The sequence below is a fragment of the Xenia sp. Carnegie-2017 genome, unplaced genomic scaffold (assembly GCF_021976095.1).
Source record: "Xenia sp. Carnegie-2017 unplaced genomic scaffold, XeniaSp_v1 HiC_scaffold_2, whole genome shotgun sequence".
Lineage (NCBI taxonomy): Eukaryota > Metazoa > Cnidaria > Anthozoa > Malacalcyonacea > Xeniidae > Xenia > Xenia sp. Carnegie-2017.
Window position 1 is genome coordinate 6,352,757 of NW_025813482.1, and position 27,047 is coordinate 6,379,803.

Genomic DNA, 27,047 nt, shown 5'->3' on the forward strand with positions numbered 1-27,047 from the left:
ACTCTTTAGTCTATACAAAAAGTATATCATAGTTCATCTCCACAGTGGTTCACGAGAGATTAGCTTATTTTTATCATTGCTATTTTGCTTCTTTTTACTTGTTTCTTTAAAAAGTAAATATTAAATCTCTGGATATTTACGTATTTTCTGTAATTGAGTTTCATATTAAATTTCAAAAGACTCAAGTCTGCATAGGTTTGGTAAATGAAAACAAACAATATTGTATAGAAATTACTTTAAGTAACCTTTTGTGATGTTCTGAAGTGCAACTGCATCAAATACTTGTAAAGTTGTAGCACATTTTGATTTTGTTGTATTGATATATTTGGGCAAAATGCAAATAATCATCAAAACACTTATGCTTCCAATGGTGTTTATAATTCATTTTAGTTTTAATACTTCTACCCTTATTTTCACTTTGTTTTGTTTTCCTATATTTTCAATATAAGTGCACAATTTGAATGATTAAAACAGTTTTCACTTCAATAATAAATTTCATAAGCAGTTGTAGTGCATTTTGTTCTCTGAGTATCCACATTTGGTGTTTTCTTCATACATGAATGATGAAATGCATATGGATATGTCATAACAAGGCAATAAAACCAAATGAATTAAATACCTATAGTGTACTTTTATGCTAGAAGCTTAACAGCTTTCTAGAAATTATAAAGTTATTGGATTATATTACCTCTATATCATCAATCTCATGAAAAGAAATAAGAAGCAAAATATTTGTAGAAAAGCTTTGAAAAGTGAAAACATTTATTTAAAAAGCAGCAATGATGCATATGATAAATCCCATTCTGTACTCTAATAGGTAAATAAGCTCAAACTGTTTCTTAAAGAAATATAAGAAATATAAGAAATATACAGTACAGTAAATTTAAAGGTTTCATCACTGAATCTTTAATGCTTCAGTATAGTGCATTAGATATTAGTAACATTTAAACAACACTCAACTAAAATATTTTGATAAAGATATGCCATGATTTAAACATTATGTTATATAAAACCCAATGGCTTATTCAGTTTAATGCTTCACATCTGCATCAAGTCATCATCAATCTCAGTACAAATGTTTACATAGACACAAACTTTATGGCCTTTCCATTTTATATGTTGTGAATTGACATTTAATTAAGCATCAAAACACACAACCTTCTTGCCATCTTTTTTTGGTTCATGAACTTCAACTTCAAAGCATTCAAGGCATCATTAGTGAATCCATTGTCTCCATCCATAGAATTTGACCATGATCAAATTAAATAACTCTGGATAAGGCAGACAATAAATCAATTATCTTTACAGCATTATCATTTTTTGACTTGCCTGATCAATAACATCTTCCAGTCATCTTTAATGTTGTCAGCAAATACAACATAACAAGCAAATCATCCTGATCAATACTTTATGTCAAGTCAGTTAATTGGCGCTTGTCGGTCCAAAGGTGAATGTTAAAAATGTATATAGGGAAATGCAACGCTGAGCAATTTAAGTTCTTGGGACTAAAAGTGCATCCAATTTGAACAAAAAATATTTTATGGCAATCATGTTTTTGACCATGCGATCGTTAGGTCTTTAGAGCTCAATGGTTATTATAGAACTCAATGGATTAGGCCGATCAGCATCAGTTTAATGGCGTTCAAGGTGAGTGGATAGTGTGGAATCTAGGCAGGATGATATTCTTGTCTTAAAGTCTTAAATAATTCACTCCTACTGATATTTGTATAAATTATGGATGATGAAGAATCAGAGCGTCGTCGAAAGTTAAAAGCTGGGCGTGAAAAGGTGAGAGTATTGAGTGTTCTCACTATCTACGTGTACATATATTGTTCACACTAAGGTAGCCATGACCTTAACGACCAGAAAATTATCTTCTTTGTTGTGGTTATAATCTACTTTTACATGTCCTCAGCTTCTCCAATTTCAACAAAAGAAAAGTGCTGGAAAAAAGAAGAAGAAAGCTTCAAGTAAGCATTCTAAAAGTGAGCTTGATCAGCCAAATACGACTGAAATTGGCGGGAAGTCGACCGTCGATGAAGAACTAGAAATCGCTGACGTCAGGAGTGTTTCTGGTGCAACTGCAACAGACAAAGATGTTTCATCTATTACATCAGAGATGGAAGAAGAATTGCAAAATATATCACAGGTGACTATGTTGAAAACAATGCAGTTATTGTTGCGATAATTTTTCTCTTTTAGTGCAGAGTTATGGAAATAAATGTCTTTGTGGTCTATGCGGTTTTCAAAACAGATTTTGTCACATTTTTTATGTTGTGTATTCACAGGAATGGATGATATAATTTGTAGACCCAGGGCACAAAATAATATCCAACCAAGACAAACATTTGTCTTGCCAAACTTTTGCATGGTCAGTCATTGTGACTACCACTTTGTCTGAAATCAGCAAGAAAACTTTAGTTTCAAAAACTAAATGCACAATGAGGGGAAAATGGCTTAGTCGGTCATTTGATTGGTTATATTTTCGTGTTGTTATTTTGTAACCTTGAGACCATTTGCAGAGGTTGCCTCTACAAACCAAAAACCAGAGTATAACCACCTGTTATACTTTTTGTTGAAAAGTAACCACTAAAAACTGGCAATACCATGAGTCCTTTTTGATGATTGTGCATTAAGAAAGTACAAACCCGTGTTTAGCTACCACTATTTTTTTTGAATGATCATATTTGACAGGTCGTCACTCAGGTATAAGAAAGTGATGTGTTGAATTGTCAAATGATTAGATTTCTTCACCAAATTCTTATAAACCATGCACTTACTTGATCATAAAACTTTTGTGAGAAAAGGAGAAATACTTGGAAAAGCAACTACGTATCTTTACTTTTGTGCATCGAAGATCAATGAAAGGGGAATCTCAACCAAAACGTTTGCTGTTTGTTAAATTAATTCTATATTACACTCAGCAAAATTTTGGCAAAGGAAACTTTTGCTCAGTTTTTTAACTTTTATACTGATTGAATTACTTTTACTACATTGCATGTTCATATCTAATGTGGAATGTATGCCATATTTAGTAATAAAACTATATGCATGCCAATAAACAAGAAAATGAGGATTTATATCAGAAATCAGAAAATGTGATTGACTCATTTTGACTGAAAGACAGTTTTTGTAAGTAAATGGAATTCTATTTAAAGACCTTAGTTGAAAGAAATGTGAATAAATACTTATGTACTTTAGTACCTTTGCTATGATTGGCCACATTTGACTTGTGTCTTATGGTTAATGAAGGCCACTGAAGTCTACTTTACAGTTGTTGAAGAAATATGAGTTGATATTTACAAATTTTCACAAAATAAGTAGTTGTCTGGGTTACAATTATGTTTTTTCAAGTATTTTACTAGTGTTTTACTATGTTTTCAATTGACATCAAATTGCTATAAAAGTTCTTGTCAAGTTTTTGTGTGCTCAAGACTTCCCAAAACCTTTCTTTTTAGGAAGCACAGTTTTATCAGAGTGGTGGAGAAAGTACTGGGGCTAGTTATGCAAGTGAAAGTTATACAAGTGGTGAAGAGTCCTACTCTATTGAGGTATGTACATACGTATGTATGTAGTAATCTGGGATGATTTTGAAAACAACTCATACCTCAATGAATAGAACAGCAACATGTTTTGAAATATGCAGTATTGTCAGTACCATTTATTGTCAAAAACTAGCTAATACCTCACATACAAATAAAAAGGAGACTTTGGCTTATACTAAACTGTGCAAGTTTCCTGCATCTCTTCATCAAATTCATAATTGAGTTTGTACCACAATTGTATCATTTTCATTTTTTTAAAAAAGCAATAAAACCAACTGAACTGAGGTTTTCCCTTTCAAAACACTTGAAACCAAAAGCCTAAAATTGAATTTCTGTAACTGCACAGCTCTTCTAGTAGAATCACTAAATTCATTTCAACAACTAATTAATAAATGTTTGTTTCTTTTTAACTATTATATAGGATGGGGAGTTGATGATCTTGTTATTGCAAACTTAGAGAGGAATGAATTGAAAAATCGAACTCTTGAGCTGGAAGAAGAATTGGCTGCTAAGAAAATTGCTCTGAAAGATATCAGTAATGAAAACACAGAACTGAAATCTAAAATTGAAAATTTTCTCAAACCAGGTTTCAAGGATACTCATGCTACATCAATGTTTAATTTGAATGAGAAGATAAGCTCTCTAGAAAAATTGATAAGTGAAAGAGACTTTTTGTTGAAAGAACTGAAAGAAGAAAATGAAGAACTTAGGATTCGAAACAAAGAAATGTCTGAATCATTGCTAGTTGAAGAATTACAAAAACAGTTGAATTTTCAACAAGTAACTTTGAATGAACTTAATGAACAAAACCAAGGACTTTTACTACAAGTTCAACAACTACAGTCAAAGCTCGCTCAAGATGATCTTGCTACAGAAATTGATTCCAAAGCCCAAGATCTTTCAATAGAGCAGTTGAATGAGGAGAATGAACACCAAAAAGCCATCATAAAATCTTTGGAAGAAGCCATAAGTCAGAATAAAGCACAACTACAAGAATATCACAAAGCATTGCACTTAAAAGATCAGGAATTGCAACAGGTTGCCAATTCCTGGAAAGGCTATCTTTCACAGAATGTTGCAAAATATAATGAGCAATTGACTCAAAAAGATCAACAAGTAAGTAAACTGTTATTAAGAGATGTTTACAAATTGCTAAGAATATTACTAATGTTTGAGTGGTATCTACAAATTTACTGTGCTAACATTTTTGTGCAGGAATGTTCAGAAAGGCAATTGCTTCTTAGAGCAGGCAAATCACTTACATTGCTTCAGAAAACAATTAGAAAATATTCTAAATCATTTGCTATTTCTTGTTTACTTACATAAATGATCAATGCCATGCAATTCTAGCTGAACGACGCTTCTAATGAAATTACTAAACTGCAAAGTTTATTGAATGAGAAAAGTTTGGGAAACGATAAGGTCGACCAGATGCAGGCTAAATTGGAACAGGAGCAAAAAGAGGTAGTTAAATATGACACATGGTATCTTGAAAATAATTCTTTCATCGTCATGATTTATGTGTGTGCATGGTTGGGAATACTGAGAGCATGTACTCATTCTTGAATAACTAAAAAAAAGGGGAGAGAATGAGATAATATTGTATGAGAGACGTTATGAACATTGTGCTACGTTTGTTATAAACGTTTCGTGTATCCTTTAATTGTTGTTTTAGTGGCATTATGTTCATAATTTGATTCGTGTGAAAAAAATTCTTCGTAGGTTTCTTTACTGAAAGCGCACATTGAAACTCAAACAGAACAGTTAGTCATGATGCAAGAGTCCTTGAACGACAGCAATATTTTACATAAAGACAAAGATGACCAGATTTCGACCTTGCAGCAACAGGCGGATTCTTTATCACAAAACATTGCGGATATGAGCAGCAATTCTCAAACAATTGCACAACAAATGATTGAGTTACGCAGTGTATTAGACGATCGCAATGAAAGGATTGCAGCTATGGAACATAACCTTAATGAAGTTGAAGATGAAAAAGAACTGTTGAAGACCCAGCTGAGAGAACAGACCGAAGATTTACTGAATCAAGTGAAAGTTTTACGAACTCAACTTCAAGAGGTAAGCATGAGCAAGCAGAGAAGGTTGTGTTACCCTTAATCTTTTTGCTGCAGTTGAAAAGTCTCTTGGAAACATGACTAAGTTAATGATGATAATCTTTTATTTTTAGAGTAATACCAAAGTCCTTGAACAAACTGCTGACATGGAAAGTTCTTTCTCCGAGTTGTATGCGACTAACAATATGATCAAAGATCTTCAGAATCAAATCCGTGATAAAGATATGGCTCTAGAAGACGCAGACCGTAAACTGCAGAGCACCGAGGAGATACTGCAAGAGCTTCAACGGAAATTTGTTGAGGAAAAGGAAAGACTTCAGATTGAATTAAACGAAAAGGATGAGCTTTTCGAAAAATCTAAGTTAGCATTGTTGGAGGAATTGAAAAGTGAAAAATCTTCAGCGGAAGAATACCATTCGAAAGTCATAGATCTGTCTGCTCAAGTACAAAGTTACCAAGAGCGAGATACGCAAATCACCGATGAAATTTCTCGAAAGGATAGTATCGTGGAAGACTTAAGGCAACGTCTTGATGAGACAAAACAAAACAGCCGATATGAAATGGAAAGCTTAAAACTTGAACTCGAAAATGTTAAAGAGAAAAACAAGGAGATAAAGTCTGAGTTTGAGGGGCAGATGAACGAAGCATCTCGTAGCTATCAAGAAGAGCTTAAACAGTTGCAAGATAGTCTGGACGAAAGAGAAAATATGATAAATGCTTTGAAGGTTAAGATTGAGCAATGTAACTTTACGATATCTAATGCTGAGCTTGGACAAAAAGAAGCAGTTGAAAGAGTTAGCGAATTGGAAGCAATATTTCATGGTGCCCAACAAAAGCATGATGAGGAAATACTTCAATTGAAACAAACTGTGGAGAGACAAAACATCTCTAAGATAGAACGAGAGGAACAATTTCAAAATGAAATGAAAGTTTTAAAAGAAAAACATGCTCAAGAGTTGACTGATATGGAAAGTGAACTTTTTAATGTGAAAACATCATTCCTTACTGATCAAAATCGGCTTCAAAATGAAATAGAAACAATCAAAAAACAGTACGCTGATGAAATGGCTACGATGAATCAACTGAACAGTGACTTAACTGCACAAATATCAGGGGAATCTAATTATTGTAATGTCAAGGAAGCACTTCAACATCAGCTTGAAAAAAAAGAAAAGATCGTTAACTTATCGGAATCGTTAGCATTAGAACAGGAAAAACTTATAGCAGAAGGCATTGAAACAAAGAATGAACTTAATGTTATTCAAAGTGATTGTGATGATGTTGATGAACTGCATAAAAAAATAAAAACACTCGGCGAAAACTTGGCAAAAGCACTGGAACGTGAAAATCGTTTGATAAAAGAGAAAGAGGATTTAGCCGTCTTATATCAACAAATTGAAGAAACAAATGGACAAAAGATTCAAGAGGCTGAGTTTAAATATGACAAAATGAACGAAATTCTTAGAGATAAGCTGGAACTGTCTGAAAAATACTGAAGCTTTGCAAGCAGAAATTAATCAAATACATGAAAATTTGCAATCTAAAGAGAACGAACTTGATGTTTTGAAAAACAGCAGTCAATTATTGGAAGAAAGCAGTGTTTTAATGAAGGAAAAATGTGGTGAAGTAGAATTATTACTTGAAGAAACTAAACGAAAGATGAAAGATAACCAGAATGAGCATAATGCGAAAGTTAAAGAGCTAGAGATAAAGTTGCTAGAATATCAACAGAATTATGAAGGAGTACTGTCTCAGAAACATGAAATTGAGGAACGTATGAAAGAGGAAAAACAAGCTTACGAAAATCGAATACAAAATTATGATGATAAATTTAATGAATTAGATTATGTTAGAAAGGAGAAGGAAGATATATTTGATAAACTTGGAAAAGCCGAAGAAGAATTGGCTGTTCAAAAAGAAAAGTATGAAAGTGAACTCTCAGACCTCCGTGAAAAATTGCGCGAAGTAGAAGCTAAGCAATTGCATACAAGTGAAGTTCAGAAAATGCACGATAATTTATCTCGTGAATATGAGAAAAATAGTTCATATCTGATGGAGAGAGTCGACACACTCGAACAAAGTCAAACAAAGATTATTTTCGAGAAGGAAGCATTGCAAGAGATGTTTGATAAGTCTCAGTCAGAGCTAAATGAATTAAAGGAAGAACACGAGATTGAAGTACAACAAATGGACGAACAACTTGAGCAAACTCGGAAGGTAATTGAAGTGTTGAAAGCGGAAAATGAGGCTAAAATTCTCAAACTTACAAATAATTTACGTGAAACGGAGAATCAAAATGAAGAAATGCTTCATGCTACACAACGAGAACTACAAATCATAAAACATGAACTTGAAAATCGATGAATGAAAACGAACTTCTTCGCCAACAATTGACTACCTTAACTAATGAAAATGCGAAGCTAATTAGCAAAGAAAGGGATTTGAACTCGAATAATTTTGGCAAGCAACCAATTATCAAGGAAAGCATTGTGGTGACTGATGAATGGAGAGAGGTTCAAGGAGAGACAGGTAAACGTATTGCTTTTACTTGCCATTTTATCATCTCATAACGATTTTTCTTGTTATCTTTGATTTCAGTCACAAGAATGTATGTTTTAATTTTATGGTCGTGGACAAAAAAAGTGTCATATCATTCAACAAAGTTTAGAATGTATCATGTAAAATAGCTTTTTGATGCATTCAGACTCTTTTATCACTACCTGAAAAAATTAAGTTCCTTTTTTCATCACGCTGAAGTCTTACGTAGCTTGTGACAATCTTGTAACTTTATGATTATCTTCCTGCTTTGTCTAATGTTACATATTGAAGATAATCCTATGGAAGGTCATTGCAAAGGCCAGTAGCATTGTTGTTAAGCGATCTTTTGGATTTTGGTATTTTTAGATGATAGCTGGGACTGGCCTGTTGACGATTTGCCTCGTGAATCAAAAAAGTTGAATGAACCTGCTCAATTAACATCAATCGACGAAATGGAATCCATCAAAAGAATCACGGTATTACAAGAGAAGCTGGCTGAAAAAGAGAGGAGCGAAATGCAACTTATTGAGGAAAAAAACAAACTCCTGAGGCTTGTTAAAGAATACAACGATTCTTTGGCGAATGAAAGAGACTCCCTTAAAACAAAGATTGTTGACCAAGATGAAACAATACAGGTGCAAAACTTATGTCTTTTTTATAGATGTTAGTAACTGCATTACATTTTGAAATTATTTACTCAATGCTCAAACAATGTACTGTTTATGCTATCTATCAGTGTTGCTTTTCAGCATGATAATTATGATGGTTGATGATTATGATTCTATCACGGTTGCCAGTGAGTAGTAGATAAGCTACGTAATAGTCTCATAAATCTAGCTATCTATGTCCATCCGAAATGAATTAAAATATAATAACATGAGGGTGGAAAATAGAGCTCAATTAGACTATATATCAATGATTTGGCTTATGTAATCCCAGCAAATCCTAGTAAGTGAGCCGTGGACTACATCGTGGAATTTCTAGTTTTTCTCTTTTACAAAATGTTCAAAATTTATGTGTCGTAGTTCATGTAGTTGGTTTGCTTCAGCCTTTTGCCTTCTAGGCTACCAAAGATTAAAAATAAACTTTAACGTTCTCTCTTAATGTTTAGAAATTGCAAGAGCAACTTTCCATGTCTGAAATTGTGTCTACTGATCTTCAACAAGAATTTACTCAACAACTTATCGTTCTCGAAAAACAACGCGATTCTCTGTTAAACAAATTGAATGAACAACAAAAAGAACGAAGTACATTTGTCGACATCCTCGAAGAAAAACACTCTTTGGAGGAAAATTTGAGATCTGAGAAAGAGCAGCTTGCTGACAAACTTCGACAGAAAGAAGTTTTGGAGAAACAACTGGACGATGAACGAGCTGCTTTACAGGAACAACTTATTCGACAAGCTAGACTAAATGAAATCATTCGTGAGAAGGATGTATTAGAACAAGAACTCACTGAACAAAAGAATCAATTGCAGGTTTGTTGTATGTTGCGTAAAATTTGCCACACTAGTCGTGGGCGATGCACCGTAGATCTTCATAAAGCTATTAAATAATTAGTTTGGCCATAGACAAGCATATTCTTGTTGACAAGTTTCACTTGCTCGTGTGTTTGAAAGGTTTGCTTGCTTAACTATTACGTGTGAAAACTTCTCAATTGAAAAAAATTGTCGTCTATACGATAGCAAATAAATAAGTTCTCTTTTTTTCATCGAACTTTACAGCTTTGCTTTGCATGGCAATGCCAAATGTGAGATTTCCCGCTTATACGGGATGGTCTTATAAAGTTTGTCAACGCACTGCTACATAATTCGTCGTTAATTTTTGTGCAATGATTTTGTGTTCTCTCGTATGAAAGTTTTATTGGGTGGATTATATTCAACGACTTACTATGATTAGCATTAAGTTTTGTGGTGTATCCATTGGAAATGGGTAATGCTCGAGAAAGATTGAGAAAGAGGTTGTTAAAAATTGTTATAATGTTTGTAACTATGTATGTTTTGGTAAACTTGAACTATCTTTATATCGCTTGGTTAAAGCATGGGAAATGGAAAAATTTTAACGTAAAACGGTTGTTCGTATTTTTGCTTTCAGCTTGAACTAAGTGCTATCGAGGACAGTCTTCTCGCAAAGCAACAACGTCTTGAAAGAGAAAAAGATACTCTACGTCAGGAGTTATTTAATAAAGAATCCGAAATGGAAGTTTGGAAAGATGACTTGACTACTAAAGAGGAGAAGGAGCGAGAAGAACGTGAACAGCTTGAAAAACATTTCACAGAAACATTGCTGACAACCCGTAGTGAACTAGAGAACACTTATCAACTGAATCTAGAACATTTGAAAACGGAACTTGAAGATAACTTTAAACATCGTTTGTTTGATATTGAAGAGGATCTTCAAGTCCAACACCAGCAAGAGATAGCAAGTTTAAGTCAACAACATGAGCAACAGGTGTCGTTTTAGATTTCCTTTTGTATTATTTATTGTGTAAAATCTCCCAGGGGTTGTAGGACTATACGATACGAAGCTGTTAGATGCGCTGTTTTAAGTATGCTTGAACGTAGATAAGAGAAGTGTTGCCAATATGGCGGTTAAAGTGAATTTCCACAAGCAATTTTGATTTTCGCAAAACTGGTAGATTTATTATAGTTTTATTTCATTTACAAAAATATTTTTCTCGTCACCAAACAATTATATCTACGTTTCAACTTCTGCCTGGTGGAAACTCAGCTTTTCCGTGGCACTTTTTAATTTTGTGGTTCACATTACGCTTCCACTATTGTTAAAGACATCATTTGATTTAAATGTGAAAAAAATTAACCTGGATGTGCCATTATCCTGGTAGATAGTGGTAATTTTGTAAGATCCCAATTTAAAAGTTTTATAAATTTCGTGGAAGACATAATTGATAGTATTATATAATGGCCTACATACGTAACGATAATCAATAAATTTTTCATTGTCATAGATGAATAAAAGATAGTTTTGTTTTATAAAGTCATTAATTACTAAACGTAATGAAGTAAAAAAAAAACTAAACACTAAAGATTACTCCATAACATTATCACGTGGTCCTAAATTTTATAATCTACTCTGAATGCTGTTTTAACATGCAATGAATAACACATAAATTGCATTGTATACAGTGTGGGTTGAAAATATGCTGAAATGAAAATGTGATTAAAGTATTTATGATAGTAAATCTTACCATGTTTTCTGATTTCATTGTAAAGGAAATTTAACATGACTTATATCTTTTTCAATAGAATTGTGTTATTTTATTACGTTTTGAAGATACGTAACTTTTCTTCAATATGCATACAAATGACATCGTTTTGACATCACATTGCATCACTAGTTTTATGAAATAGTAGTTTTTGTCGACAGTTTGCATTAAAATATCAAAGTTTTCCACCTTTATAAATATCTATCATCTATTCATTAAGCTTTTGTATTTGCTTACAAAACGTTCTAACGATGGGGAAAATTGATGATCTTTGAAATGTTGTTATGCTCTGTAGTGTCATAACGAAGTTATTTCCGTAATGAATAAAGTTAAACATCTCTACAAAAATGGAAAATAAGTCAATTCTACTGAAGATGTTTTATAAAGTCATTTTACATGTTCTTTACGATATAATCAGACAAATTCTTGATAAAATTTCCCGTCATAAACACTTTCAACAAATGTGAAAAGTGAATCGGGTTTCTATGCATGACGGCAATATGAATAAATAGAACATACATTTAGAGCTTCATAGAGTGCGCGTTTATCACCACTGATGATCACGTGATGTAAACATTTTGCCACTACTTATAGCTGAACCTATAACCCATCATTGGAATTTGCTCAATATTTACTGCACTGTCGTAATATGCGTATTTATACTCTTGGAGATGTATATGTGTCATTTAATGATTTGCTTGTTCATTTTACTGTCCAATTAGTTTTTACTGCAACTTTGCTAAAACCATGCCAATTATTATGCGAATGCGTCATTTGCATTTACTCAGTCTAATGTTATTTAAGCCAAAATTACCTGTTTGTAATCTTTTAGTAGTGTGGAAGACAGTCTGGGTGAATGAGAAAATTATACAATGACTATGAATCTTGTGCTGGTCATTTACTAATTTTCACTAATCGTCGTTTACTAATTTTATCAAAACTACGTACACTATTTACATTTCCTAATCAGTTTCTAATTCCACTGTGTTGCTGTGTCGTGTCCTTTTGTCTGTCATTTTTTTGCACTCTCGCTTATGGCATTCTCTCTTATGGCATTCCATTTTGTTGAGAATCGTTGAAACTTGGAGAGCGTGAAAACGTCACAAATAATATTTTACTGAAGTTGGAGACTCTCCCAATGTTGATAACTTTATATTTTGTCAGATGGAGAAAGCCTTTGTTTAATAAAGAATTTTTCATTAAGAATGACTGTAAAACAACCCTTTTTGGACTCAACGCATATGTAGGAATTACAGACTTTGGTGACGCTTCTCATATCAGTTGAAACAAATTGAACTAAACCATACATAGTGTTTGTTCAGAGCGCTTTCCGAAATGAAACGCATTTTTGGAACGTAAATATTTTTTAAATAATTTTAAAATTTGTCAATTATTCGTTTTGAAAAATACGCTACTAATATTTGTATACTTGTTCTTTTTCATCTAGTATTGGCAAAAATGTATTTTTTGTGTAATTATATACATCAATAAAATATTTCATCGTATTCCTTACACTTGTTTTTCCTACGTTGTACATATTCTCATGCATTCAGACTGTACTTCTAACTTATTGCGGAAACGATCATTTCTAGTTTAGTTGGGAATCTAGAATATCTATCTAACGTTAATAATCGAACTTCAAGCGTCATTAAATTTCGTGTTAAATTCTGAGCGTATTAAAAGCATAAAATTATAAATTTTATTGGTAATTAACAACTTTTTGGAGACGTCCATTTGTTTTCATTTATATGCTAATTGTCATAAATTTGATAAAAATTCATGCCAATTTCCGATGTTTTTCCGAAATTCGTTTTGTTTCTCAATAAACTTCCTTTTGTATAACATGGAAATTGAATGAACGCTTCATCTCAATTTAATAAAGCCATTGTGGACCTCTGTTTTTCTGATATATGTATATCCCCATGTAAATTAGGTTTAAAACTTCCCGCTTCAGATTGGCATGTGGTATGAACTGGCAATGTGGCTTCTGCAATCAGTATCTGAACGGGAGTGTTTCCAGGTCAGCCTTTTTAGACGTGTGGTATGTTAAGCCATTCTAGAAATGAAAACTGTAGAAATACAATCATTGGCATTGTTATCAGGGCAACCAATTGAAAGTGCCTGTCTGCATGGAAACAATTTTTACATGCCCAAAGGGAATGTTCTTTGAATATGGGAATACTCATAGAATACCAGTATTTTAATTTTCGAATACTTGCTTTCTACCGCCGCGCCTACAGCATCTAATTATTCAACTACCTTACCGATACGAGACGAATTTTACCAATCTTAGATGTTGAAAACATATGGGTAGGAACTTTATCACAAACTATCAGTGACTATCAAAAACTTTTTGCTTTCTATTTTGTTCAGCTTGTGCTTTTCTTCATTTATTCAAATGAACAAGTACACGCTTCTCATGAATATATTAATAACATAACATTTCCAATTACAAACGCAGCATTCGACGTTAATAAAGTATGAAACCGCAAGTTGGCGATTGTAGATATGCACTGGATTTGTCCTTATTCTAGACGTGTTTATTAATGTGTGACACATCTATCTCAAAAATATTGTCAGGTTTGGTTTTGTAAATGTTCAGAAAAGTTGGATATTACTAACGACTGTATTAATCGCAGACATGTGTTCAGTAGTTGATATTGCTGTGCTTTTTTTCATTTGGCATTTTCATTTATTTTTAACATTAAATCGCTCGGGGTTTCATTAGAAGAAAGTAGCTGTAGAAATACTTGTCATGTCACTGTAGATTATTTTCTGAAAAACGGACGACAGTCAATTTATAACAAAATTTATCTCAATGCATCTGCATTTGTTGTGATCTGCTTCGGTTAATTTACATTTACATATTTACAAGGGATTTGGGGCATGGTTTTCTCCGAAGCATGTTTTCTCCAATGTGGGCTATTCAATTTTAACTCATCCAACTGCTATAGGTTGCTGGTGTAAAGGCAGAATATGAGGAAAAGATTGAAAATTTGAAACACATCCTGGAGGAACAACGGCAGAAACAAGTGGAAACAATGAAGAACGTATTAGAGCGTGATCATGATACTGAGGTTGAACATCTTATGAACGACCATGATAATGATTTGGAAAAACTAAGACAAGGTTTGTGTCTTTAAAGTGTATTTATATCAAATTAAACCTAGTTAACTTCATGAGATCATGTACTAAAGTCTCTCGTATTTTGAAAGCATCCTGTTGTTTGTCATTGGTGCACTTAAGAACACATCGTTTGTATTAGGTCCTTTAGTTTTATTTAGTGTTTAAATATGACCGTCTGTATTGGAGATCAGTCACTGGCCTTCTGGTGCTAGCATGCAAACACAAGAAAACTGCATAGTTGTACGTGACGTAGAGGGGGCAGGGGGAGCAGCTGCCCCCTAATTTTGAAATTAAAAATTTGAGCAAATTTTTGACTTGGGTTAAGCGGAAAATATGGGGAAGAAAGTATGACGTGTTTTGAAGTCAAGAAATGCAGTAGTTCATTGTGAGTTGGGAAAATGTTTACTCCCCCTGACCGAATATCTGAGACTATGCTTGAAATTATATGCGTGATTAAAAATAACCATTAGTATATGAAATCTAACTGCTGACAAATTTAGCAAAACTTTTTTTCGATTCCGTAGTCGAAATTGGTGTGCCGTTATATTGCTGCGTTTTGTGAACTTTATTCATGAATTTTTTGCAGAGTTGAATGTACGTCATCAAGACATAGTAAACGCTATCGTGACAAGGCTAAAGGAAATTCATATTCAGGAAATGGAAGAATGTATGGCCAAGGCCATCACTGATACAGTGTTGAAGGTTGAAGTTGTCCGGCTGGAAGTGGAAAGTGAATTCGAAAGAAAATTTTCTGAACTTTATCAGAACTCAGAAAATGAAATTAACATGGTTAAGAAGATGAACGAAGAAGAGATAAGGAATTTAGAAGAAATGTACAATAAGGAAATAAAACAAAGAGAAGAAGCTGAAAATCAACTTAAAAATATTTCGTTCGAACTACGGGAACAACACGAGAAAAACTTAGCTGAGCAAATCGCAGCAATACAAGAACGTCTTAAAATAGAACACGAAGAGAGTATAGAACAATCGAAAAAGGTAAGTTTTATTGAATCTGGTTATTCGATTGTACTACAGTGAAGTGAAGTGAAACTTTTCAATTTAGCGGAATTATACATTATATGTTACTAATGTATTATGTCTACGACTGACAGGTGATCACAAATCAGTTATCCCCAAGCGAAAATCAATTATAATCAATTATGACATTCATGTCCTTATTTTGTTTAAAAAAGTCTCAATTATAATCAATTATGACATTCATATCCTTATTTTGTTTAAAATAGTCCGTGTTTAGTGTTGCAACATTAACATAAAAGGCAGGAATCTCCAAGCTGAAGAAATTGTTTTCGTTCATTTGTAGCTAAAACTAAGCAGCAAACTTGTATAAATTACATTAACTATATGAATGTTTGTGAAGTTTAATTATACACGATGTATCAACAAAAAGAAGACCTTTAGGAATTGACATATTGTGATAATTTTCATGTGTATCACTGTACTGAGCCCACGGGTGTATAAAGTATTGTCAGCAACGTGCATATATTACACGTCTTTGTTGCAATCACAAAAGCCTTTCTGCTGCTGGGAATTTAACATAAGTTCTAACGTCAAACTATGCACAGTAATTCTCTAGTGGCATATAGTGTCAGGCATTAAAATTTTACAATAGGTTAAATACACCTTTTTTTTCATACACCCTGTATGGCATTGCATATATTTTATTTTTTTATATATCAGGATATTGAAAAGGAGTATGAACATCAAATGGAAATATTACAAAATGAACTTGAAAAGAAATACGAAATAAATATTCGAGAGTTGAGAGAGGAGTTCGATATACAAGGACGTGAGATCACCACTTCAGCTATTGATGAACTTCAGAGGAAACATTTTATTGAAATGGATAATTTGAAGAGTGAACATGAACACATGTACATGCAGATGACGATAGCTAAAGAAAAAAAAATTGATGAATTGAAAGTTGACATCCAGGTTAGTTAGAGATCGGTGATGAGGTCATATTTCCTATGAGGAAAATCGTTTAGACAAATTATTTAATTTATTCACTCTAACTTTCACTTTATGTATTAAATGCGGACTGAAGATATATGATCATTGTATATCTTTGTATGTATGTACACGAGGAGCTTTAACAATAATTGTAGAAAATATAGTGTTACGTTGAATTTTAGCTACCTCATAATGATTTTTTCATTCGTGACGTTGTACGTATGCCCAAGATATGGTATACAAGGGAGATTGGGATATTGTTGTTGCACTGGCAACATCTAATCATGTTATTTATAAAATAACTGAATAGAAAGGAATATGCGCTTTCGTTCTTTAAAATATTTGTACACAATATTTATTAGTTAGAATTAGCTGGATGGTTGTGTGTACTGTCCTGTTATTTACTGTTTTACATGCTCCACGGCGATGGAATTGTTTCCTATTTTATAATTAGACAGATGCTGAAAGATGAAATGAATTTTGTATGAAATGGCTACTATTCTCTTGTTCTAACGTTAAATATTTCTTATTCTTATCGCGTGTGTTTGTTTACTGATGTAAATGTTTTATTTTTAGTCCTTGACCGAAAAACTTGATAAAGAGAAGCAAAACGTTGAAGAATTGTCCTTCAAAATGAGAGAATCGTTGGATCAGTCAAAAGTAACCGAGGAACTTAAATACAACAAATTGCAAACAACTATGGAGCAAAAAATTGTTTTCCTTGAAGAAGAACATCAAGCAAAAATGGCGCAATCTGAAAAGGAACTGGACAATAGAGTCCTTTTGAAAGAAAACGAATTTGACGAGCAGTTGAGAACGTTACGAAGTAATTTTGATAAAGAGAAGATGGAACTAGAGTTTAAATATTTGAATGATATTCGCCAGATTACGACGAACAACGACAAAAAGTATGTTTATGCGTCTATGCTACAGGTTTTTTACCAAATAAATTCTAGTGGCTCTAGGGGGCGTAAAACAGTTATAACACAAACTACGCTACAAAAGTGGCGTTTAATTGGGAAGTTAATTGCATCCTTTACGGTGAGGTGCTCCGCATCAACCTACATCTCGCGGGATTAGTAAATTTTTCTGAATGTACTGAACACATAATTCGTGCAAAGAAATGAACAAATGCCATATCTTTAGACATTGTCATGCGTCAGATTCCATTTATATTCCACCTGATCACAAAATCTTCACTTTAAAATATTGGAATTTTTATATAGCGATGTTTTATTGTCTTTGTATGATCTTTTCCCACAGCAGGGTGAATTGCATACATATATGTAAGTTTATTTTGTCTAGGTTGTCTGATAAAGAAGAACAACATACAGCTGAAATTACTCATCTTCAACACAAACTTGCGTTAGTTGAAGAAGAAGCTGAAGAACGAATCTTCAGAGAAGTGGAGGAGACGCGGCAGAAACTTTCAGATAAATATCAAAAAGACGTAGACGTTATTGTTTGTAAGCTTAAAGCTGAACATCAGAAAGAAGTCGAGCAATTAATATCAGAGGCTGAAGAAAATCAATCCAATGTTGAACTAGATGTTTTCGAGAACTGGAAGTCGAAGGTTGTTGAAGAACACGTAAAGGAAATAAATGATCTAAAAATGAAACAACAAAAAGAGTTGGAAACAATCAAGTCGATTTTAGCTCAAGAGAAACACGAAGAATATGAGAAAATGATTTCAACAGTAAACGACAAACACGCTAAAGAACTGGAAGAGGTTCGGCGCAATCTTACTGCGCAATACGAAGAAGAGCTTAAAAAGGAAATCGAAGGACATCAGCGAAATTTTAATTTGGAAATTGATAAACTTGTGACAAAATATGAGTCTTTACGTGTACAACATGAGGCAATAGTCTACGAGCTCAACAATTCGCTAAATACTACTCTTGCAACACAGATTGAATCTTTGAATAACGAATTACGGGTATGCAAAGACATCATACAAGAAAAAGAAATGAAAATTGAAAATCTAAAACGGCAGCATGAGTCTGATATGAAAGTTATAAAGCAAAGGAGTTTTGACGATTTAATAGACGAGGTCTCAGAAGTCCGTGCAGATCTTGCTCTCGATGCTGCTCGTGAAGTAGAGATTGTAAAATTAGAAGCAGATAATAAGATGAAGGAAATTCATAGTGGACACTCTAAGGAGATTGCTAAACTGACTGCAAATATTGAACATCTTCAAAATGAAAGGACAGAAATGCAAAAAAGTTTGTGTCAGCTGGAAGAAGACATTCATAAAGTAAAAGAAAACGCGAATAATGAAAAAAACGAAATCAAATCGCACCATAGAAATGAATTGGAGGACCTCAAAATGAGGTACAGTATTTATTGACTGTGATAAAATTTTTCTCATTCCCAATAAATGATTACTCTAGTCAAACTTCTCACTACATTTTCCTCAAGAAATCAAGTGATTGTTTTTATGGCGAAGAGAAGGTTGACTGAGGTATGTAGTTATTCCAGAATAAAATTATTTGTAACTCTTACAGACTTGATGGTATCCATGAGAAAACTATTGATGAACTGCAAGTTAAACATCAGAAAGAAATGAGCGACAATGAGGAAATGTGGAAAAATACTTTAGAGAAAGAAAGAACTGAGATGAAAATAAAGTTGGCACACGAGGTGGAAAATTACGGAAGGGAAAGGCAAAAAATTGTAGACCAATTGAAAACTGGTAATAATATAATGAACGTTATTATGTAATCTTAGCAGTCTCTATATGTTTGTCTATTAAATCTACTTCCCTCTTTTATTGCTGTAGTTCTACCAATGAGCTCTCGTTATTTTCTTCAGATTACGAAAGGGAAAAGGAGGAAATAAAAGACAGCCTAAATAAAGAACACGAAGAGGCTGTAAAACAGTTGAAGGAAAGCTTTGAATTAGAAGCGAAAAAAATCGTAAAGCAATTTGACGAAGAAAAGCAAGCATTGACAAAAGAAAATAATGAAATTGTTGACGAAATGTGGAAGAATCACGAACGTGAACTAGAGAAAGTAAAAGATGAGTTAGTTAAAGCACACATGGAAAAATTTACATCAATGACAGAAGAATTGGATAAATCACACCAGGTACGTATAACTTGCTAACATTTGATTGTCTATTGTTGATTTACTCCTTTTTAATCAATCAAAATATATGAAAGGCTTGCACACTTTAGAAAATTGTACTTCTGCTGCATAACCTTTTCAGGCAGAACTTCAAACAAAATTAAAAAACGCAGAGGAGGTGGCGCGCTTTGATTTAGAGAAGGAACACCTGGAAAATCTAAAGAAACTTGAAGACGAGTTACAAAAGAAACACGAGGGACAGTTAAATTCTCTGAATGATCTTCTTGAACAACATCGTGCCCAGATACAGTTGCTTAACGATGACCACAGTCAAGAGAAGAAAGTACTTGAAGAACAATGGCAGAAGACATTAACTGAACAGATAGATGCCTTGAAAAATGAACAACAGGAGGAAATGCTTCTAAAGGACACTTTGATTGACAAAGCAGAAAAGGAAGTAAGAAGAGCCCTTCAAGAGATAGAAACTAAAGACAAGCATTTGAATGAATTGAACGAGTTCATTGAGAAGATTAGCTCAGAATACGAAGAAAGTATTAAAGAAATTCGTCGTGACTTTGAGGAAAAGCTGATCGCGATGGAGAAAAACACAGATAGTTCTCAGCAAGAGCAAATACGTAGTGTACAAGAAATGCTGTCGACGCAAAATGCTAAAGATTTGGAAAGATTGAAGATTGAAAATGATAAGGTACACTTTATTATCCATTTGAAATGAAGGACTTATTTTAAGTTTAGAATGGTATTTAATGCACGGAACAAGCCCCCAAAACATTTATACTCATGCGTAGAGTTTAGCGTCCACGATAAAAGAATAAAGCCAAGTATCGCGAAAGTGTCTGATAAATGTATTTCATCTTCCGTATTCTGATATCAGCTGTTGTGCTATTTCTTAGCTTCTTGAACTCGCAAACAAAGACCTGGAGGCTGAGCGTTCTTTGAAAAATCAAATACAAAATGAGTTGGAACAAAGACATGATGAACATACTGCACGATGGGTTGAACAGGAGAAAGCTTTCAAGAGTAAAATTTTAAAAATGGAAAGTGAAATCGCAGAATTACAGGTCCATGCATTGCAACTAACGATACAACTGAGTTTTTCTTTCTTTTTTTTAATCATATTCTTTTGACAAAAATTGACAGGAAGCGAAGGAATTAATGCAAAAGCAAGTGGAAGACAAGGAAAAAGACTTGGTTAATGTGAGTATGAGTAATTTTAGTTAACTTTCTAATGGATCTTCTGCTGCAGTATAGTGTCACCCTGGCAAGCAAGGAAAAAATTGTCATTGATTTTATCTCGTGCGTTTTATTTATTTTAATCAAGGATACAATCACATTGATGACTATAGCTACTTAAGTGACCGTAGCGTGCATGCAGATGTTTCATATATAATGTTGATCTTCCTGCTTGGTTAAGTGCTTTCTCTGTTTCGTTGATCCTATGTATCTTCATGTAAGCGAGTCTATATAAATAAAAATGAAAAAAAACGCGCGTTTTGGTAGACCTAACAAACCTTTTAACTTGTATAGTGGAGGTTGTCTTCATTGTAACATGCTGTCATGTGTAAATACTTCTTATATCAGATTTAACGTACGTAACCCTGGCGTAAGACTGTTAGTCAAATGTTCCTTGTAGCGTGCTTTATTGTAGCGTACAGATTTCTTGTGTTATCAATCGTGATTACTGCCGAACACGTTTCACGTATTGTTTGTAAAGCTTTCTATGGTTTGTTTCATTGAATCATGCAGATTTCTCATATTTTCATCTTTGGATTACTACCCTACACGTTTTCCACAAAACCGTGTCTGTTTGTCAAGTGTTTGATAAGTATTTTCTGCAACCGTAGCTTGGCGAGGTGAAGCGAACTTTGGAAATAGATGTTCGTACATTGGAAGCACATGTTCAAGATGTTCAAAACAGGGAAGAAAGACAAATACGTGAAAATAATAACCTCATTCAGATGCTGAGATCTGACCTGGATGCACTAAATTCGGAAAGGTAAGCTTTTATATTTAATGGTATTTTGAAATTACTATATCCTGTTGTTAAGATATCGAGCAGAGTATCTGAAAATGTTTTGGATCCTTGAGTTAAATCAAATTTTGAATTTTGCACATTTCTTGTTTTGAAATATTGTAACTGATGTATTGTGAAAGATAAATTTCAATTGTCACATTTCGCTATTTTTTTTGACGTCTTCAACATATCTTTTCGCCTTTAAGAGAAAGTATTGAACGTGCTAAGGCGAACTTGGTGCGACAGTTAACTTCCGCTGTGCGAAATACAATGTTATTAGAGGATACAATTGCGAGTCGTTTGGAGACTATGTTCGAACAGGGCATGCGTAACGATGATGATGAAGAAACTGTATCAGAGGTTGCATCCATACCCGAGGGCGAGGATTCCCTTGCTGAAGGTTTGAGAAGGCGACAAGCTACTGCAATGTTAGCGTCCTCTACTCCAGCTGCTCCAATTGTGGGAAGAGATCTTGGTATGATATTTATTAGGAAGTTAAATAAATGTTAATTCTGTTAATACCATTCTCTGTTAATTCTTAGCCGTAGAAAGTCTACATTTTATCTTCGACGAAGATATTCTGATAACGCGTGATCATGCTGATTAAATTTGAAAGAAAGATGTGCCTGATCTCACTTCTTTTTTGCTTGTAATTCCAAAACAATAAATGTACATTGCCATTAAATGATCTATAATATTTTTTGTTTTGTATGTTACTGAAGATGGCGAGGGGAAGACAACTCGTGAAGATAAACATGATTTGTCACTTCTTAGTGATGAAGGACTTGAAATGTCTGTTGTATTGAGTGATAATCAAGGTTCATTAGATGTTCAAAATGACGAGACTATTGTTGTTGGTAAGTACACTTTTACACCTATGTAAAAAACGTTAGTGACTCTCAAGAAGAACTATTTTTTCACTTCTCTATTTGAGATAAACACATGCGGACATTGTTTATCACCTTTTCCTGACTCTTATATTCACAGATATTTGATTACTGTTGCAAAGATCATCTATTTTACTGAATATGATGACGATCAACTTTATTTAGAAACACTAATCTCATCCACACTATCGCTGATTTCCATGAGATGTTTGTTAGTTAACTTACAAAGATATAACTCAATTTCTAAAAACATTTAATCTATTACCACATTGAAAAATGAAAAAATAATCTAATACTATATAAATACTTTTAAATGTTTGCTAGTAACTTATAATACATTACTCTAAATTAATTCACAAATAATTGAGAGAACGATGAGAAAATATTTTTACAAAATGAGTTTTTTGATGTCATTTTCCTCATACATCCGGTATTCTATTCCATAATTTAGCTTCATTTTTTAGCATTTGAGCTTTGCTCTCTATTTAAGAATAATATAAGAAAACACCGTAGTAACAATTGAATTATTCTTGTGTGTTGCTCTCAAACTCCGTATGATGTAAAGATGGGACTTTGCATTTACATCATTTATTTGGCAGATTCTGGAAATCGTTTGACTGTTGCGGTTAGGAAACTCCTCGATATTATAGCTGCAAATACAAGACAGGTTAGTTGATATGAACAGAGCACAAAATAAACGACCCGTCAACGGACAATGACCTGTCCAAAATTCTTGTTGACCGGCAAATTTTTTTACCTCGCTGGTTATTTTGCATTGCACTTTCACCTTTTTTTCTCCAAAAGCACTACAGTAAGGCGATGCATGGTAACGTCGGATAAGAAAATCTGACAAAACTTATCTTGGCTTTTATTTTGAGCCCTTAGTTAGGGAAGTATGCAGTTGAACATTTCAATGTAGTGCTTAAATGAAAAACGAAGGTGTTAAGTAACAGTAAAACTTTAAGTATTTTTTACTGTTAGGTATAAGCAATCATGGTTTGTGGTTAATTTTATCATGACATTAGTGTCATGGGAAGATATTTGCTCAAAATCTAATTCATTTTTATCGATGCAGTTAAATGATGCTCGTAAGACTCAAGATGATTTGTTGAACACAACAAGCCAAAGAACGGAAGAACTAAATCAACTGACACAAGCTCAAAATTTACTAATGTTGCGTCTTCAAGAGGAAATCAATGCTAAAGATGACATGACAAACAGGCTGAGAAATGCTGAGGAAGAAATGGAAGTGCATATTGCAAACGAAGAAAGGCTTGAGAAAATTCTTAATGAAAAGGAGAATGAAATTCTTCAATTTGAAGGAAAGTATTTTGCGGAGACGAATGAATGTGAAGCACATCAAAGGATTGAAGATTTATTGAAAGAGAAAGAAAGTCTCCAAAATCAAATAGAGAAGTTAAAAATGACATCAGAAGAAGCTGAAAAATTGTTCGAGAAAGAAAAACTACGACTTTGTGAGAAGATTGATGAGTTGGCAAAGGCATCGGAAAGTGCCCTTCGCTTACATCTGTCTGATGATTCTTGTCCTTTACCCGATCAAAAAGTTATCTTACCTGAAGAGAAGCCAGCAGACGACTCACAATCTGTAGATTTAAAATGAAGATTGACTCTCTTGAAGAAGATGTAATTAAGAAAGAAAATGAAATTGATAAACTAAAGGAAGATCAAAGAAGACTTTACGATGATGTCCAACAGGCTCAGCAAAACAAAGATCGTTTTAAAGAGCAGTTAGAGCAAAAGAATAATGAATTACTTCAACTTAAGAGTGACTTTGAGCGAAAATTTCAGCAGGTTCAAGCCGTACAGCAACATGGAAAGTTTCAGATACATGGAAATGAAGAACTTCTCAAAGAAAATGAATCTCTCAAAAAAGAACTTGGTGTTTTGAAAACGAGCATAAAAATTCAACAGTTGATTTGCAGAACATTTTATGTGAAAAAGATGAACTACAAAGAGCGTTCAATGAAGCCGAGATTGCTTGGCACGAGGAGAAAAATAGTTTACAACAAGAATTATTTGATAGCTGTCTTGAAGCATCTTCATACAAAGTAAGTTTACTTCATTTACTTTTCTTTTTTGTCACATGTTTTTGTATAACCAATCATGGTCCGTTATATTTCCTTACACACCATCGTTTATCATATTTCTTTACATACTTTATCTTCGTTTGTCATATTTCTTTACACACTTCACCATCGTTTGTCATATTTCTTTACATGTTTTATCTTCGTTTGTCATATTTCTTTACACACTTCACCATCGTTTGTCATATTTTTTTACACACTTCACCATCATTTGTCATATTTTTCCTTACACACTTTACCATCGTTTGTCATATTTCTTTACACACTTCATCATCATTTGTCATATTTCTTTACACAATTTACCATCGTTTGTCATATTTCTTTACACACTTCACCATCGTTTGTCATATTTCTTTACACACTTCACCATCGTTTGTCATATTTCCTTACTTATCTTGATTGCCAACAATTAATCATTCAGGAGCGATTAAATAAAATGAACCAAGAAACCAATAATGGAATTGTTCTACATGAAGAACTCTTTCAAAAGAACGATACATATGCAAAGTTAGAAGCAAATGCTAGTGATTTAGAAAAAGAAGTAAAAGATTAAAGGAAATTATTCGTGCAAAAGAAACTGAAATTAATCGACTGACTACCAGAGTAGATGAATTGAAAGAAAGATTGTTGACTCAGGAAAAGATACTTGAAGAACATCGTGAAATATTGAGTCTTGCTGAAAATGAAAAGAATGTCAATGAAAAGGAAATACGTCAATTAAAGGTTGCTCTCGCACGAGCAGAAGCCTTTGTTCAAGATGGGGAAAGTAAAATGCAGGAAATTATAAAAAAGTTAGAGTTAACATACAAAGATAAGACTGCTGAAGTCACTGAACATCACAAAAAGCAGGTAAATAGTGGAAATTAGTAGTTAAAATCATCATCAAGACAACACTACATTAATTTTACTATTTTACTTGAACTATGTACATGTATTTAGAGTTGCACGTGTATTTTGTTCTATTAGGTGGAATTATTGCAAGATGAACTGAGTAAAGAGAAAGAAAATCTGCTTCAAGAGAAAAAAGTAAGTTGAATTTCCCATTTATGTCGCTCTTATCGTTTGATACGTCTAATAATGAAATATGTACATAACGTATGTACAGGTTTTTCAACTGATACAATCCGTAGTTTCATTTTTGTCATAATTTTGAAGTTTTATATTTTCTTCTTAAGAACAACTGCGAACTGAGAGATAGTTTGGCTGAGCTCAAACAACAACACAGTGAGGAGCTGCAGTCTTATAAATTGCAATTTGAAGAAGATACCAAGACCATCGTTGAAAACAAGAAATTGCCAAATAATTTTGACAACGTTCATGATTCACTGGAAAAGACCAAAATTCATCAGCGTTTCTCTGTGGACGACGGTAAGAATGTTCAGTTTCCATGTAAATTGTCATTTTCATAAAGTCCAAAATCCAGGGTGTAACATTTGTCGAAAACGCACAAAGTATACTCATTACATTTTGATTGAGGGAACGCACTAACATTTAACGTTTTAATGTCAAAACAATTTGCTTGAAATCTTAAATTTTCGATAGACTTTACGATATCCCACTTACAAATAGTTTCACGTTTACGTAGAAAAATGTGTCAAATTTTATACGTAAAATATATGTTGTTCAAACCGTCAAAGTTTTTCTCCTAGTTGGTAAAGATTGTGTTATTTAAAAAATCTTTATTACAGAAACAAATGTTGAATCTCGGTTAAATGATGAGATTAAGGAGGTTGATGGATTCACGAGGACCATTGCTGGTTATTTGTCTGAATTAAAACACGAAAGTTCAGCTGATGAGCAGGATTTAAACAGTTCAACTACGGAGAAAATTGAGGTTTGCGCTACGTAATGAACATATTATTAAAATGTTGTCTTCATTATATTCCTGGGTTACTTGGTTAATGTATTCTATCATGGTGGGTTTTTCTTTTTTTGTCAACAGCTGGACCTTATTGAATATTTAGGCTTATATAAGACAAAGAATGGTGCTAAATTTGTTAAATTTACGTTATTTTTGATCATGCAACATTTTTTCAGGGTGTCCTTGATGAGCTGAGATTAGATGCGGACGCCGTGTATAAATTAGTGAATACTTTGCCATCCTTTTACGATGGAAATTTCAAAGAGCTTACAGCAATTTTGGAGGAGGAAAGCCAACAACTAAAAGAAACTATCAACATGTTGAAGAAGAAAGCAGTTCTAACTACAGGGGTAAGAAGGCCGAGAAGGAACGAGGTTTCTAGTTAACATTCATGTTAATTGTAAGCAAGTTTATGGAGGAATTGAGAGGGATCTCAATTGATTGTCAAAATTTCCAAAAAGTTGAATTCTTATTTTCTTGTTTCTTACTGCATCTTTAGAGGTTCTGCAGCATTTTTAAGTTTTAAGTAATATTTTTTTATTGTTTTTTTTTATAATCCTTTTATAATCCAAAGTCATCCAAAAATGAACAAACCTTACTTTTGAGTAAAAATTCTT

At 33.3% G+C, this 27,047-nt stretch overlaps 1 protein-coding gene across 1 annotated transcript; it reads left to right on the plus strand.

Annotated features, from left to right (window-relative positions):
• The first annotated feature begins 3,470 nt into the window (after positions 1-3,470).
• LOC124440532 (golgin subfamily B member 1-like) lies at positions 3,471-26,816 on the plus strand. The gene is given in 31 exon segments (XM_046990927.1): positions 3,471-3,551; positions 3,967-4,661; positions 4,896-5,009; positions 5,268-5,624; positions 5,734-7,109; positions 7,111-7,979; positions 8,525-8,793; positions 9,270-9,635; positions 10,252-10,608; positions 13,338-13,403; positions 14,338-14,512; positions 15,096-15,505; positions 16,208-16,462; positions 17,057-17,388; positions 17,786-18,811; positions 18,985-19,172; positions 19,292-19,566; positions 19,688-20,251; positions 20,457-20,624; positions 20,704-20,760; positions 21,408-21,559; positions 21,784-22,052; positions 22,300-22,434; positions 23,064-23,131; positions 23,540-24,082; positions 24,145-24,533; positions 25,100-25,418; positions 25,536-25,595; positions 25,745-25,937; positions 26,258-26,403; positions 26,607-26,816. Coding segments are annotated over 30 exon segments (10,212 nt in total). The 5' UTR covers positions 3,471-3,551; positions 3,967-4,157.
• Positions 26,817-27,047: the final 231 nt, after the last annotated feature.